At 33.1% G+C, this 16,133-nt stretch overlaps 1 protein-coding gene and 1 pseudogene across 3 annotated transcripts; one reads left to right on the forward strand and one right to left on the reverse strand.

Moving 5' to 3' along the window:
* Positions 1-61: 61 nt before the first annotated feature.
* LOC140835230 (mRNA export factor GLE1-like) lies at positions 62-11,831 on the reverse strand. 3 transcript variants are annotated; one of them, XM_073200697.1, is made up of 15 exons: positions 11,773-11,831; positions 5,123-5,363; positions 4,896-5,057; positions 4,328-4,442; positions 3,980-4,128; positions 3,233-3,404; positions 2,640-2,859; positions 2,439-2,551; positions 2,110-2,180; positions 1,896-1,977; positions 1,660-1,743; positions 1,351-1,434; positions 990-1,121; positions 768-890; positions 62-693 (listed from the first exon to the last, which is right to left on the reverse strand). In XM_073200697.1, the coding sequence occupies exons 2-15, from the start codon at positions 5,311-5,313 to the stop codon at positions 463-465; spliced, it is 1,929 nt and encodes a 642-aa protein (XP_073056798.1). In that variant the 5' UTR covers positions 5,314-5,363; positions 11,773-11,831; the 3' UTR covers positions 62-462. The 3 variants fall into 3 exon arrangements, with proteins under 3 accessions (XP_073056798.1, XP_073056799.1, XP_073056800.1); XM_073200698.1 differs by having other exon boundaries at positions 11,782-11,820; XM_073200699.1 differs by lacking the exon at positions 11,773-11,831 and adding an exon at positions 5,389-5,588 and having other exon boundaries at positions 5,123-5,290.
* LOC140835562 (glycosyl hydrolase 5 family protein-like) lies at positions 6,147-11,750 on the forward strand (annotated as a pseudogene).
* Positions 11,832-16,133: the final 4,302 nt, after the last annotated feature.

The raw sequence follows: 16,133 nt of genomic DNA on the forward strand, positions 1-16,133 counted from the left end.
GTAAATAGAGAAGCTAAAACTATCAGTTGGATTTGATTGATGATGTACGACAATAACTAAATTGGGATTCGATCTAACTTGATTTACATAATGCAGTAGTACAACAGAAAAGTTCCATATTTTGTTTGACAATCCACAGGTATTACTCGATAATTCCTAAAAACAATTGCTAGTAGTATCCGTATACTCTCCGCTGCAAAAACAAAAATGCAATTCAGAACAACTAATTTGCGAAAGAAAAAAAAAATCTTCTCAACCGCCCTTTTGTGTGTTCTTTGGTCATGGAGTATAATTTTGGGAGCACTTCAAATTTGGGAGGATCTCCATTATTCAAGAGCATGTAGTCGAATTAGGTAACATTTCCCGACGTTTGGCTTTCGTGTTCTAGTAGTCCAGCAACACTATTGGCACATATGATTGATCAGATGAACCGCACATCAATAGATGTCAAAAAATGGAACATCAAAAAAAATCATTCGAATCCAAATGGTCTCTCAGTTGCAATCCTTCTGGTTCCTTCTTGAACTGGCTTGATTCTATGTAATTAATGATAGACGTTTTCACCTTGATCAGCTTGGCATTTACTGAATCCGAATTGCCTTCTTTTAGTGCTTTGAGGAAGTCTCGGGCAATAATCCTCAGCAACTTCTCAAATTGATTTCTGTATCTTCGGTAAAGGGCATATCCAGACATCTGGACATTCGTAAATGACTTTATACTTATGCATCAAATATAAAAAAAATGTGAAAAGGCAAATGCCAGCTTACTTCAAGAAAATGTTGAAGTGCAACTGCGGTATAAAGATTAGCCGGGAGAGAATTTAGAAAACTTGCAAGCCATGCCCAACCTTCGTTAAGTCCATGGAGATTCTGAAAGCCACCAATTTCAGTCTGCCAAAACAAGACTATCAGAACTCAGGCTTGTATCATACCAGTAAAATGCATCGGAAGATTTTGGTTAAAAACTCAAGTAGAGATGGAGCATCAAACCTGCACTAAAGCTCCATAGAGTCTCATGATTGAACTCAATCTCTCTACATAACTATCAGTGCTCTCGATCTTTCCATCTATTTCCTTGTACCCAATAGCTTTGAAATAAGCTTCTCTGGTTTGAAACAATACCTGTTAAAGATAACATAAATATGGTAACAATTTACAGCAGTTCTGTCAAAAAGCCAAAAGAGAACAAGAATGTTTCTGAACTTAAGAGTCCAATCATTTCATATGACTCTTGAAGAGAACTTTAAAAATAAATGAAACTGCCAATATTTTACATCAGAAAACCATAAGAAAGAAAAATAGAAAACAAACAAAAAAACAAATGCTTAAAACACCGAATTAAATTTATTACCGGAGAGTATTCTACAAATTTGGGCACAGTGTACATGCAAACTCTGTTCAACTCCGCCATGAGAATGTCCAAAGCCAATGGAATCTGTATTCAATGAAAAAATGTTATCAAACAACATATTTTCAAGGATCAACATGTTGAATTGCTGCTTCAATGGACACAAGCATACAAATCCAGGCATAAAGAAGAATTGTCTTACATAAAAGAAGAGAACATAAAAGGACTTTGTAGCGAACAATTGATGTCATAATAACTAACTAGAATCATTAGATAACAAGTGGCAATGGAATTCTTCACAGCAGAGTTTACCTTGGAGGTGACGAGAACAATGACACGACTACAGGAAAAAATAAATCCGTCGCTCTTTTGAGAATTTTCACAGTTGAAGACCACCTGTAAACATCACGACTTCCTCAGTAAACACACATTTATCAGACATTCTCTGAGCATGACGATGCAATTTTCTTCCACCTAAATATCAAATCTCTTACGTAATCAAACAAATAAATGAAAACACGTAACTCCTCAAGTGATAATAACAGTACCTTTTCTGCGAAGGACAGGATACTGAGGGACTGAGGATATTCCGGACTGCTGATTATATTGACCAACTCATCTGCTTTTGTTCTGTTGAAAAAAAAAATGTGCAATTCGCACATAACATAAGATATTTTATCAGAAGAAAACAAAAGCTATTGAACAACACACTGAAAGACTTACTGGTTTGTTAAAATGAAAGAATGATCAAATCCAACTGACCTGACATTTTCTACAGTAGCAGAGATGGTTTTAATCAGTCTATTGAAATTCTGTCCAGTTCTTCGCTTACCCTGGATTGGACAGACAATTGTGGTTCATAAATGCCATATCATTGAAATTGTGCCCATGAACAACATCACAGACAGATAATGAATCCTAAGAAACACCAAACACAAATTACTCTAGCATGCAGTGATCTTTTCAAAGTTGCGACCACCTTATGTGCTTTACTTATTTTGGACAAATGATTCTATAAACCTGTTAAGATATTTAAATGTATAATACAGTAATCTAAGAATTTGAAATTCGAATCATCCATAATGATTTACCTGATTAGAACTTCCTTTAATAGCCTCATTTTCAGACGTCAACTTTTCATAAATCTGTAGTCTTTTATCCTCCAATTCTAAAGCATTTTTTGAAGCTCTAGTCATATTTCTTTCTGTCAAATAGACTCAGTCAATCTTCAGATTAGAATGGGGGACAAAATGAAAATTCTTATGTATCAACATAACACAGTCCCCAAATACCTGATAATGAAACCTGTTTCTTATCGTTAGACCCTGTAGCCCCAACCTGCCCAAGAGTTTCCTTCGAATAATCCAGTACCATGGGAACACCATTTCTTAAAGTTTCAACAGCATTTTTGGTTGCAGCTGCTTCAGCAGCTTGCTTCTTTTCTTCAACATACTGCTTCTCAGCTTCGGAAGCCACTTTAGCTATTTCAGCTCTCTCAGCTTGTAGCCTAGCCTACATTGATTCAAAAATACCGGACAAAAAAACAGTTATTTAAGATACGAAACAAATAGTGGACGATGGATGCATATTCACATAGCTACAACTGTTTTTCTTGGCAAATCGAATGCATGAAATGGATGCAACTTAGAAACAATTTTTTGCTAAGCAATTTTCCAATGGTTGGTCCCAAAGGCTCATGAAAATATTTATGAATTCAATAGAATCATTTTTCTATTACAGTAAGGGATGTCTTAATTTGAGATAAGATTGGCTAGTTGCCGTAACAGAAAAAAAAATTAAATAATTATAGAGACGATGAACGCTAATAAGCATACATCATGTTTAGATACAAAAAATATTTAAATGATATAGGTGCGGAAAGAACCTCTTCTTCAGCTTTGATCCTTTCTTTACGTATTTTTTCTTCTATGAGAGCCTTCTCTTTCCGTTTAGCCTCTTCACGAGCTGCGTCGTCTCTTATTCTTTTCTCTTCTAGTTGTGATATGTGCTCATGATCTCTTTGTACAGCTGTAAGGTGATTATCAAGTGCTTCTGCACTGCCATAATTCAATAAAGTCTTAAACCACAGTATTCTCATTCTATTAAAATTATCGGAGTAGACATTGTAGGAACGTAACCTTGAAAGCCTCACTAAACACTTGAAAGAATTTCTGAGCCGTGAAAAATCATATCAAGGTCATCATAATTGAGATGTAGATCATAGATAGTTTAAACAATTTTCAGATAAATTGAATTCACATGCCAATCATATATGTACACCTTAATGACCTTCCAATTGTCACAAGTGTCATGGAACTTTATAATCTCAAAACAGTAACAGTCAGGTAGTCAATTACAAGATAAGTGTTACTTCCCATTACCAATAGATACTATGAGTTATCAGGTAGTACAGCTGCAGATACAAGATTTTCAAAAGGAAGAGTTTCCAAATTGGCTTTCAAGCAGCCACTTATTATGGGAGAAACTCCAAAGGAAGTTGCTAAAAGAAAGAACATCTTCATAGCATACATAAAGTAAGCCGGGTTAGAAAGTCTCAAACCCATTTCAACATTTAAATATAGGAAACATAACGAAAATTAAGAGTCGAGGTATGCAGTTTAAAAGGTCATACATTGTACGTTGATACTGCAAATCAAATTTTCGCTCCCTCTCTTGCTGTGTTCTTCTATGCTTGTCGATATTAGCGATTTCAGAAGCAAACTTCTCATTCTCGGTAACCAAATTTGTCTCTAAGATTGATATTTTATTTCTCACTTCCTCCTGTTGTCAGAAAAATGGGAAGAAAGGTCAACAACTATTAGTCCTATGATGTTAAAAGAATTAATGAAAAAATTAAGATCAAACATGCACTAATCCATCGTGAAAATTAGAGTTGATGGAAAAAGAGAATTCAGAGTTGTTAACCTCGTTGATATCCTTTTCTCAAATCATCACACACAAATCAAGTATGTCTACTCACCGAAACATAAAGCTGAAATTCATGATTTAGCTCATGGAGTGCACCTTCTGCTAATCCCACTTTATCCATCAAACGACATTGAGCATCAACAGGCAACTCACAATCAGAATCATCACTGCAAGCAAAAAAAAGGGTGATCAACAACCTGGTGTACACTAAGAATTAAGGAACAGGTCAACTTGTTAATCAGGAAGGGAAAATAATGAGTATTTAATCCAACAAACCTATGTAGAATCGTAATCGAAAAAATAAGTCCTTGCAGAAACGAGGACTTTACCGGAAAAAAAAATTGTATTTCATACAATGGAAAAATCAACATTGTAATGTTTATTGTTGAATAAATCTTTCCGACATTCACTCTATTATAATATTTTCATCTCAATTCACATAGTGATAAGATATGAGAAAGACAAATGATTCAATTTTTCGCTTCAAAGGAGGGGAAGATGGTCTCATAACAAAAACTACAAAACAATAAGACAGAATATGGAGATAATACTTTATAATGAGTGATTTGCACTTCAAGTATTTAACTTCTTTCTTATTTGATAAGTAGTCGAGCACAAACCTCATACAGACTTCATCCAAACCAAATCGTCTGCCTGAAAACATGGATGTGTTAACAACCTCTTCTTCAGTGTCACTATCAGAAAAACCCAATACATGATCTGACACATGCATCACAAATCCCCCTGTGCTGAAATAATTCTCCTTTGAAGCTCTCAAGTTTCTGAATGAGTAAAGCAAAGTTATCACCAATAAACTTCATATAATGAAGCAAAATAAAAAATTTACCTAGGCTGCTTCTTGTCAAAAGGTACAGGAAGATCTAAATTCGCGATGAGCTTCTTTTCAATCGTATCAAGCTCTGATAGTAAGTTGTCAAAGCTCCAATCAGGTTGTGGATCCGCCGTCATCCCATTAATATTTGGTGGACAGCGAAGTTCCAAATTAACGGCTCCCCTGAATTTTGACAACCCCATCATCCAGACTGCGCGTCTCTCTTCTTCTTTCCAATAATAAAAAGAAACAAAATCTACGAGAAAGGAAAGAGAAGTTACATTTTCCCACAAGAAAAGATTTTCTTTTGCAAACAAAAAGGTCGCTGGAGAAGACAAATGTCTGCACAGGTGCAACAGTCGGGGATGCTAGACCCCCTAGGAGGAGGAGCAGGAGGCTAAATTGTTTCCTTGAGAGGAATCTAATTTATTTCTCAAAGACGCACATATAGGGGACCTTTTATTTTAAATTTCAATCACAAATATCATCGGGAATAAACAATTTTAAACTTAATTACGTTTCTATACCAAAATTTTTATTTTATTTTTATCATGGTTCATCAAACTGATCTTAAATCAGTTTTTATATCAAAATTATAAATATGAATATAGATGACTCGTCTCACTGATAAAGATAGACATGTGAGACCATCTGCTCTTTGATAAAATAATAAATGTATATACATATATTTGAATTTTTTTTAAATGATGATATTGTTCGAGGTTGGTGAATAATGTTTTTTATGATTTATATCTAAATATTTCTTCCAATAATTACCAATTTACCATATTCCTTTTTCTTGTCACAAAAGTGATGTGTATCTATGTTTATTTCATTTTTCTAATTTTCATTTTTAAGCATGAAATGAGCCTTCACAATCTTTCCACGTTATATTTCTTGGCGTGTTACCAAACATCAATCATGCATGTCTTCTACTCTACTTTATTAAAAACGTAGAAAATGTGCTAGACAATTAAATATCATACATGCATGCGCATGTAATCCACCCTCAGTACTCTTGATACAAAAACAAACCAACATGGGAAGGTTGAGATCCAATTTCCACCTATATTTTCTTTCTCCTCTTTTATTAATCTTCTTATTGATCACCAGTGTTTTCACGGTGTCTCAGCCGCTCTCCACAGACTCACGGTGGATCGTCGATGAATCAGGCAAGCGCATAAAGCTGGCATGCGTAAATTGGCCCGCGCATCTAGAGGTGGTGGTGGCAGAAGGGCTGAGCAAGAAGCCACTGGATGCTATTTCTGCAGAAATTCTTGACATGGGATTCAACTGCGTTAGACTAAAATGGCCACTTTTCTTGTTTACGAATGATACATTGGCTTCTATTACTGTCAAACAATCTTTCCACAACCTGGGATTGGTCGAATCCAGCGCAGGTTTCCAGGCAAATAATCCATCACTGATTAATCTTACTCTCATCAATGCATACCAGGTAGCTAGTAAGAGATTTACAGTGGTCCTAATGTACTTGTAATATAATTTCCCTTCCGAAATGATGGATAAAAAAATTTAATATTCGAGTCGATGACAGTTTTGAAGTGATATGTTTCAGGCAGTGGTCGCTAGTCTTGCTAGGAACGACGTGATGGTCATACTAGACAACCATATAAGCAAGCCGGGTTGGTGCTGCAGCAATTTTGATGACAAATGGCTTTTTCGGAGACAAGTATTTCAACCCAGACACATGGATCAAGGGCCTAACAAAGGTTGCCACCACTTTCAATGGAACCAAAAATGTGGTTGGCATGGGCTTGAGGAATGAACTCAGAGGTCCTAACCAAATATTAATGATTGGTACAGGTAACATAGCGAAGTTTGTATCATAACACTGCTCTTATAAGAACCCATATGTTGAAAATATGACGTACGTACACTTGAAATATCTCCAAATTTATAAATCTCTCAATTATTCCTCGAGTCTGGTTGGCGAAGATCATAAATAAAATTGGCCACCTCAAAGGTAACCAAGGTTGATGGAAGTCAATTTTGGATGGCTTTCTCTAGTCCATCAAAATTCAGAGTTTTTATCTTAACTCAACTATAAATAAATGAACAGGAATCAGATTACCGATGCCATCCCAATTCCTTTACTGGGTCGTTTCTTTTACTGCATTGTTTTTTTAAGGAGAACACACAAGTGTTAAGATGTATATTTGCAGAACAGTTCAAATCAAGAAGGATAGTCTACTGCATTTGAGTAAGCCTCTCAAACTTATACATGATTCCACGTTTATTAGTGTTGGATCCCGGTTTTCTACACGCCTAAACGCAGCGGAAGTTTTAAAAATTTATTTATTTTGACAATCAAAATATGTTTTGCTTTGGGCGCTCGTATGATTTTAACAAAACATACATTGGATGTTTAAAACTTTATACCTTTGGTGAATAAATCACATGGCTCCAACTACTCCGGTATTAGCGGACGTAGCTCTTGTTGTAAATCCTTACGAACGTTCTTCGATCTCCTAATCCGGTCCACGACTAGAATAATTGTTCATCTTCAAATTTGAACTAGAAAATTAGAAGATGTTTTGCGTAGAGATAGATCACGAAAAATTCGACTCAATAATCTAAGCCAAATTTTTTTTTAGCAAAAAGATATGAGAGCCGCCTATGAAGCAAAAAGGGGAAGAGCCGAAAGTTCTTCTTTTTCAAGATGAAAAATCGAATGAATATCTTTCCAAACAATAATATTTGTTTTATTAATATTCTAATCCATCCTTAACTTAATTAATTAATAAATTCTCTCCAACAAACTTTCAGATCCCCCAATTGAAAAATACGAATCTCATTTAGATTCTCGAATGCAAGCCCTTTTATTAAAAAAATATATTCTAATTATATTTCTAATCTTTCTTTTTACTTAATTAATCCAATTAATTAAGTAAACTAAAGATTCTAAATTCATGACATATTAAACGCAATCTCGAATATTATTTTTCTTTGTGTGTAAGTTTCTAAAAGTATGGTATCATGAATATTTTCATATTACATTAATCAATACCATATTTTATAAAAACTTAATGGGCTATATTTTAACTCAATTAAAATATAATTAATTATTAAAGCTCATTTGAACTTTAATAAATTTGCATGATGGGTTTATACTCTTACAAGCCCATGATTCATGCTCCCATTACATTAATCTGATCATAATCCCGATTGGTGATCAATATCGTCGATATGACAATTTCAACTTAATTGTTATCATGATGCACACTTTAATTTCGAGGTCACCAATGTCTAAATAAGGCAGGTGCACTTCCTTTGACTGTCTTTATCAGTCATGCTCTCAAAATTTTTATACGCTTTTATAAACTTTATTTATAAGCTTATCGTTTGATCATATCAAACTTATTTTTTTTTTATAAATTCAACTCATTGAATTTATTATCTCAACGGGAACAAGTAAACCAGTACTTGTGTGACCCTCAATGGTTCAGGGATATAGCTAGCCGTGGATTCACAACTCTTTGTGATTCAGGACATAATAATTTATTCGGGCTTACCCTAGTTAGCCTCATTCTTTTCATAAACACTTTGATCAAGAATGTCAGAACTCATTTCTGATTGCACCCATCGGATCATGGTAAGAGCGTCTAGTAACATCGCCCCATGATCCCCTAGGTATCACTGATAGTGCCTGCAAGAACCAGTCGATTATGATTAACGTACAGTACGGTCCTTTCATCTCATATATCCCGATCGAATCTGCACCCACTGGTTCATCGAGGGTTGCATAATAATTCGATAACTATGTGATAACTATAATAGTGGCATCACGTGTACTATTGGAGAACTCCTTCTCCAACGTACATCTCATACTCTGGCCAGAGATTCCATGCACTATTATTACATCAGATCACATAGGATATCCACACCCGTAGGTGAGCGGTGAATCCCCGACTACAATGCACTGGCTCCTATATGTGTCGCAACTGTACCCAACCTCGCCACCTGATGACTCTCCTGGAGCCGGTAAACGAGTCAAAGCACAGCCCTAGCATATAGAGCCTCAGTGTTGTCTCGGGTCGTAAGGACTAATGGTGTACAATCATAACCACGGACTTATCCTCTCGATGAATGATAACCACTTGGAAAGTCCGAGGGAGGGTTGTTCGGTATAATCATCATATGACTACCCATCTGCATGTTTGGACATCTCTATGCCCTTACCAAGAAACGCAGTGCACAACATCACAGATGCTATTCTCGATCTCAAGCGACCTTTATCCTTGTTTTAGGCGGCTGAATCGACTAAGAACGAATTTAGAATATGTAGTGTTTACAAATGAGTTTCAACATCGAATTACGATTCATTTGTATTAAGCATAATCAAGGACTTTATCTATGCTGATTGCATGAGTATACAGATAAAGTATAACGAAACCATTAAAAAGTAAATTATATTAAAATAAAGATTGTTTATGTCACTTGAGTCAATAAATTCCCTAGCCAACCGTTGGCTTGCAGAGCATCTACTCTAACAATTAGTTATGAAGCTAACGCTAGATCACAACAAGCTCACATATCTAGGAGGAGATAAACGGTATCATTAAATAACGCTTGGAATCCCCTATCTCAAATCGTTGTTATTATGATACAAATTGTATAATCGAGTCAATGCTCTGTCTTGTAATGGACAGGTACATGCAGAAATGAGCAGAAGTAGTACATGCCGCCAACCCCAACGTTCATGTCATTTTGTCCGGGCTGAAATTCGACAATGATCTATCTTTTCTTATTAGCAAACCTGTCAATTTGAGTTACTCTAACAAGACAGTGTTTGAGCTTCATTGGTATAGTTTCACAAATGGCACAGCATGGCAATCAGGACACCCTGACCAAGTATGTGGGCAAGTTGTAGATTAGACAATGAAGAGAGCAACTTTTTTGCTGGAGCAAGGGTACCCCTTGTTTGTGAGTGAATTTGGGGTGGATATGAGGGGTATTAGTGTGAATGACCACAGATTCTTGAATTGTTTTGTTGGGTGGGCAGCCGAATTCGACGTGGATTGGGCATTGTGGGCTTTAACAGGAAGTTATTATTTAAGAGAAGGGGTGATTGGATTAGATGAAACTTATGGAGTTTATAACTGGAATTGGTGTGGAACAAGGAACGCAAGTATTTTACAAAAGTTATCTGTTCTTCAATCTCCATTAGAGGTAGATTTGCAGCGCATCTTTTTTCTTGATTTCTACTATCCAAATAAGGTTCACTCGTAATTTAACATGCACAATTTCTCGGCGAACCTGGGATTCATAATCATTCTAAAAAATTTACAGGGCCAGGTTACTCTGAAGCACGTCAACATAAGATACTTTTCCATCCCATGACAGGCCTATGTGTGAGAAGAATATTGTCATTACCAAAACCCCTGGTTTTAGGTTCATGCTCCAATGCCTCAGCATGGAGCTACACTCCCCAAAAAACCTTGACAATAAAGGGAACATACTTTTGCCTACAAGCAGACAAATTGGGGGAGCCTGCAAAGCTTGGTATAATCTGCGGCAGTGACAGCTCAAAATGGGAGGCTATTTCAGACTCTAAGATGCATCTGTCCTCAAAACTCGAAGATGGCACCAGCGTGTGTTTGGACATAGATTCAGAGAAGAGCATTGTCACAAATAGTTGCAAATGTTTGGATAATAAGAACAATACGTGCGATCCAGGAAGCCAGTGGTTCAAAATCATCGACAGCACAAGACGCAGGAATCTCGGGCTCCGTTCTGAAAATTGTAGCCAAGAATAATTTTCCTTGAGGCTTTAGTTGGGATGAACATTACAAGTACGTGCGGATATGAGAAATTGCATGGTTTGATATTGGCATATATATTCTTATTATCCTACATCATGTGTAAACACTATAGCTGATCTAATTCCGATTTCAAGCCAAAATAATAACAAAAAACATCTTAACATGCATGAAATATGAATTGGCCGTGGTCAACTAGAAAAGAAGTTTGGGATGGATTATGCATGTCAACCCAATATGGCAACATATAAGATTTATAGTTTTAAAGCATGCATTTGAATAAGCCAGAAAGAAATTTGCAGCAGTAAATAGTCATAATCTCTTTGATGCTTGCGTGTTTTTTTCTATGGTCTTCTTATTTTGTTTATTTGAGTCATTCACCCTTCGGTTTAACTTCATTTTACTTTCTTGTTTTTTTTTAAAGTCTCTCTTGGTTTTTCATACATTACAAAAAAAAAAAATTAGCGACGGTCAAACCGTCGCTAAAAGAGTAAAGCGACGGTTTTAACGACGGTTTCACGGTCCGTAACTGAAACAAGCGTCGTCTTCTTGAAGCGACAGTTTCTTAACTCCCGTCGTTTTTAGCGACGGTTTCGTTTCTGAAGACCGTCGCCATTTTGCGACTGTGGATATATTAACCGTTGCTAAATAAAGCGACGGAAATATATATACGGTCGCTATACTAAGCGACGGTTGTAACAAAACCGTCGCTATAATACGCGACGATTGTTTCAAAACCGTCACTATATTAATCGGCGGTTTTTTTAAAAAAACCATTGTTTAATGAAGCGACGGTCTGGATATAAACACTACCATGAAATTCACAAATAAACAACTACGCAAAAATAAAAATCATGTATTAAATTTTCTGTAAAAAAAAAAAACCTTTAAAACCTGATGTGCGCGAAAATATGCACGCTGGTAGATCGCACCGACTAGCAAATCTACGAAATAAATACGAAAAAATGTTAGTAAAAATAAAAAACCGAAACTTCGAAAAATTTATAGAGTTTCGCTACTACCATACATAGGCGAATATCGGTGAAGGAAAATGTTCGCGAAGCTCGGTATATATAGAATTATAGCGACGATCTTTGAAAAATAAGTCGCTATTCGCGACGGACATATCATTAACCGTCGCCTGAGGCGACGGTTTGTGATACAACCGTCGCACATCCAAATCGGCGACGGTTTTAGTATACCCGTTGCTTTGAGCGACGATAAATTTAACCGTCGTTAACGGCGACGGTTATACGAAAACCGTCGCAGATCTGGAACATCGCTATAATAGCGACGGATTGGACAAAACCGTCGCTATTCCATCCGTTTTTTGGAATGATATATATAATGTAACGATAATGAGTCATTAGGCTGAACTAACAAAGACATCGGCCCATACCCACGCATCACTACTGGTCATGGGTCGTTATGATGGTCCAGCATGGGCGCACCGCCACTCATAGAATATCTCACTCCTGGAAAATCAGAACGAGTAGTGGTGTGTGGGCATGGACCGAGGCCTTTGTTGGTGCAGCCTAATGGCTCATGATCGTTACATTATATATACTAGTAAAAGATGCACATGCATTGCATGTGCTATTATTATTTTTAATTTGATAAAATAATACTAAATAATTAATACGAAATTATTTTCGATTTAGAAAAGTTGTTCGATTTAAAAGATAAGTTTTGTTTTGATTTTTTTATATTTAAAATATGGAGTGACTTGAAAATGTTTTAGTAGAGTAAGAAGGGTAATTATGGAATTAAGTATTTTGGTGTCTTCAAAGATAGTTATTCTAAGACCCTCACACTTAATATAATAGTATAGATTATATATGTTTTGCATTATAAACATAATTAAGTGTATGAATTAATTGTTAATTAGAAAGTGTGCGTTGAATTTAAAGTCAAATGAATAAAAAAAACTGAAAATTTGAATTTTATAATTATTAATATAATTACCTGATATAAAAATTAGGAGAAATTTATAAAAAATCAATAGCAGATAATATATTAGGGGAAAAAATCCTTTTGAGATAAGGTATGTAAATAGATATTTATTGAGAAAGTTAAAAAAAATTCAAAATAATTCATAATCGGAAAAGTCCAAAATATAATTTTATTTTATTCCTTTGAAAAAAATTAATGAGACACCTCCTAATATTTGGGTACAAATATTAATATTTCAAAAGTTACTAATTTTTTTAAGATTTAATTACTATCATAAAAATATTAAAAAAATATGTATATATTCACATAATTCAAAAACTAATTAAAAAAATATGTATATATTCACATAATTCAAAAACTAATTTATAGTGTGAATACACACACGCACACAAAATATATGTAATCACTAAAAAATAATATATAGTAAAACAATATTTTGAATAATGTCAAATTTTACAAAACAATTAAGCTGTTGTTACTATATTTTTAATTAATTTTTTTGCATTTATAATTCCATATAATAGTTATAATTTAAATTTTATATTTCAAGGTTAGAAAAAAAAAATGTAAAATTAAATTAAATAATTTATTTTGTTTACTGAAACATTTATCAATGAAAATTTTCTTGAATAATTTCAACCAATTGTTTGACTTAATCTATTGAAGAAAAATTTCAAATTCAAACTTTATTGTTTAAATAAATCTTGTAGGAGCGTTTTCGATTTACCAAAATTTATAATTTGTGGTAACAATGCTTAAACGCTAACTCAAATATTTTAAAATCATACATTAGTTCAAGTGTCACGTTTTGATTGCTCTATCCAGATGAGATAATTATTATATTGTACCCCAACAATTGCAATATTTGCAATGAATGAGAATCAAACTCTATATATTATGAAAAATTATTGCACCTAAAAAATCCAATGTGGATGTTATTTTACATCAAATATCAAATATATATATATATATATATATATGATTATTTGTAGTAATAATGCTAATACAATTATAATTTATACTAGTTACTATGCACACGCGTTGCGTGTGTTTACAATCTTTTTTATTATTATCGATGTACTAAAGTGAAATTTGACAAATTTTGGAGGGACTAAATTTAAATTTAATGGTTGAAATAAAAAAATAAAAATAAAAGTGTGTGTTGAAATTAAAAAAACAAAACAAAAAACAAAAGTGTAATATTAGTATCATATAAGGGTAAAAGTGGAAAAAAAAGTTGGTGTCCTCTCTAGGTAGTTACTATAGGGTCCTCACACTTAATAATATAGTATATAAGTATATATATGTAGAAAAGAGGAAACTTATTATATATATATATATATATATGATTATTTGTAGTAATAATGCTAATACAATTATAATTTATATTATGTCTTAAATGCAACTGAAAGTTGGATAACAAAATATATAGTAATAGGACATTTAATTTTAAAAACATTATTATGTAAAATATTATATATTATGAAATCACTAAATTATTGATATATTATTTATTTCATTATTACTTCAATCAATTTATTGGAATTGTCAACATTTACATTTTTTTCATCTACATAAAAATATCAAGAGCTTAATCAATTTATTTTATATTAATTAATACAAATAATTTAAATACATAAAAAATTCTTAGTTCCTAAAAAAATTATTTTATAATAATCTAAGAAAATTGGAAACATATAATAAAGTTGAAACTTTTCAAAATTTATTAGTTATATTTGAAATATTAAACATTTTATTAGGATTTTCAAGTTATAGCTTTTTTTACTATCTATATTTATAAAAATACAAGAGTTGACAAATTTATAGATATTAATTAATAAAAATAATTTAAACTAAATATATAAAAAATATAAAACTCATAAAAAATAATATAATGTGTTTATAATAATATGAAAAACTGAAAAATAGAGTTAAAGATATCACAAATTTTATTACTTATATTTTAAAAATTAAAACAATCATTAAATAAAATAATAGAGTTATTGGGAAATAAAATTGGTGGACCATTAATGTTTATTACCAATGATACATTATGATTTAAATTTTTATGCATATAATCTTTTCAATAATGTTAAATAAAAACAATAAGTACAAAAACACCTGCAAATATTAAAAAATATATATAAGAAAAAAATAGTGTCACAAATACAAAATGACATATTAAAATAAAAATACACGATGTTTCTTATTTCATATTTAAAAATCAATTTGTTATAAAAGTGATGTAATATATATGTAAAAAAGGAAGATAATTATGATAAAAAACATTAAATATTCATTAACAACTATGAAGAAATTCACTCATTTTAGTAACCAATTTTAATAACAACAAAGTAAAATTATTGGTGAATTGATGAATTCAATATGCATCAATGTTCAAAGTCATTTAATATGGATGAATTACAAAAGAACCGATTAAAATTTATTTTGCTAACTTAAATGAAATATATTAGAAAATTCACAATTAAAAGTCGTATGTATAAAAATATGTTAGATACGGGGTCGTTTTGTATTCATTTCCCCCAATTCTCAATCTCTCCCTTTAGACGAACCCTAATCTTAGAATAATCTAATCTCGATGCATCTTGATGTGTTCCTGTTAAGAAGAAATCGAATGTTTGAATCATGGTATTGACTAGGTTATCTTCTAGCTCTTCATTCTTAGACACGGTAATATGGATGTATTAGTTGATTTTGATATGTGGGTCGAAGGCCGGTTTAAGGTTGAAGGCGAGGCTAATATGCCAAAAATTGTGTATGTCGGGGGGGTTAAACATGAATTTAAAAATATTGATTTTGATGGGTTTCATTATAGCAAATTATGTGATATGTACAAACTCTATATATGGTGGCAATAAGGTTAATGTGCGGTTTTTTTTATAAAATCTATGGGTATATACTAGAACAAGAGTTTATAGAGATATCAGGAGACAAGCAAGTTACAAAAATATATGGGTTCTATAAGGATTTAGATGTAGTTTCAATTTGGGTTGTGGAGATAATGTATGGTGTAGAAATGATGCTTGATCCGGAATAGAATAATATTCCTTTTTTTGAGCACCTGAATTTAGGATCAGTAGGTTATATTGAGTGTAAGAAAGATTTTTCTATTGATAATGCATTTCATTTTTCACCAGAACCTGAACAAAACTCTACTGTGCATGCTTTTCCCCATGTTTCACCATAACTTGAACCAAACTCCTCCACGCATAATTCATTTAATGTTGAAAAGGTTCTTGATTTAAATTCTCATGAAATTCCGGAGACATTTA

This window comes from Primulina eburnea, chromosome 6, assembly GCF_022965805.1.
Source record: "Primulina eburnea isolate SZY01 chromosome 6, ASM2296580v1, whole genome shotgun sequence".
Classification (NCBI taxonomy): domain Eukaryota; kingdom Viridiplantae; phylum Streptophyta; class Magnoliopsida; order Lamiales; family Gesneriaceae; genus Primulina; species Primulina eburnea.

Coding starts and splice junctions, on each gene's coding strand:
- LOC140835230 (XM_073200697.1), bottom strand. CDS start 5,313: ATGATGGGGTTGTCAAAATTCAGGGGAGCCGTTAATTTGGAACTTCGC. Junction 4,129..4,327: donor AATTTCAGCTTTATGTTTCG/GTGAGTAGACAT, acceptor TTCTGACAACAG/GAGGAAGTGAGAAATAAAAT. Junction 694..767: donor CACTTCAACATTTTCTTGAA/GTAAGCTGGCAT, acceptor ACGAATGTCCAG/ATGTCTGGATATGCCCTTTA.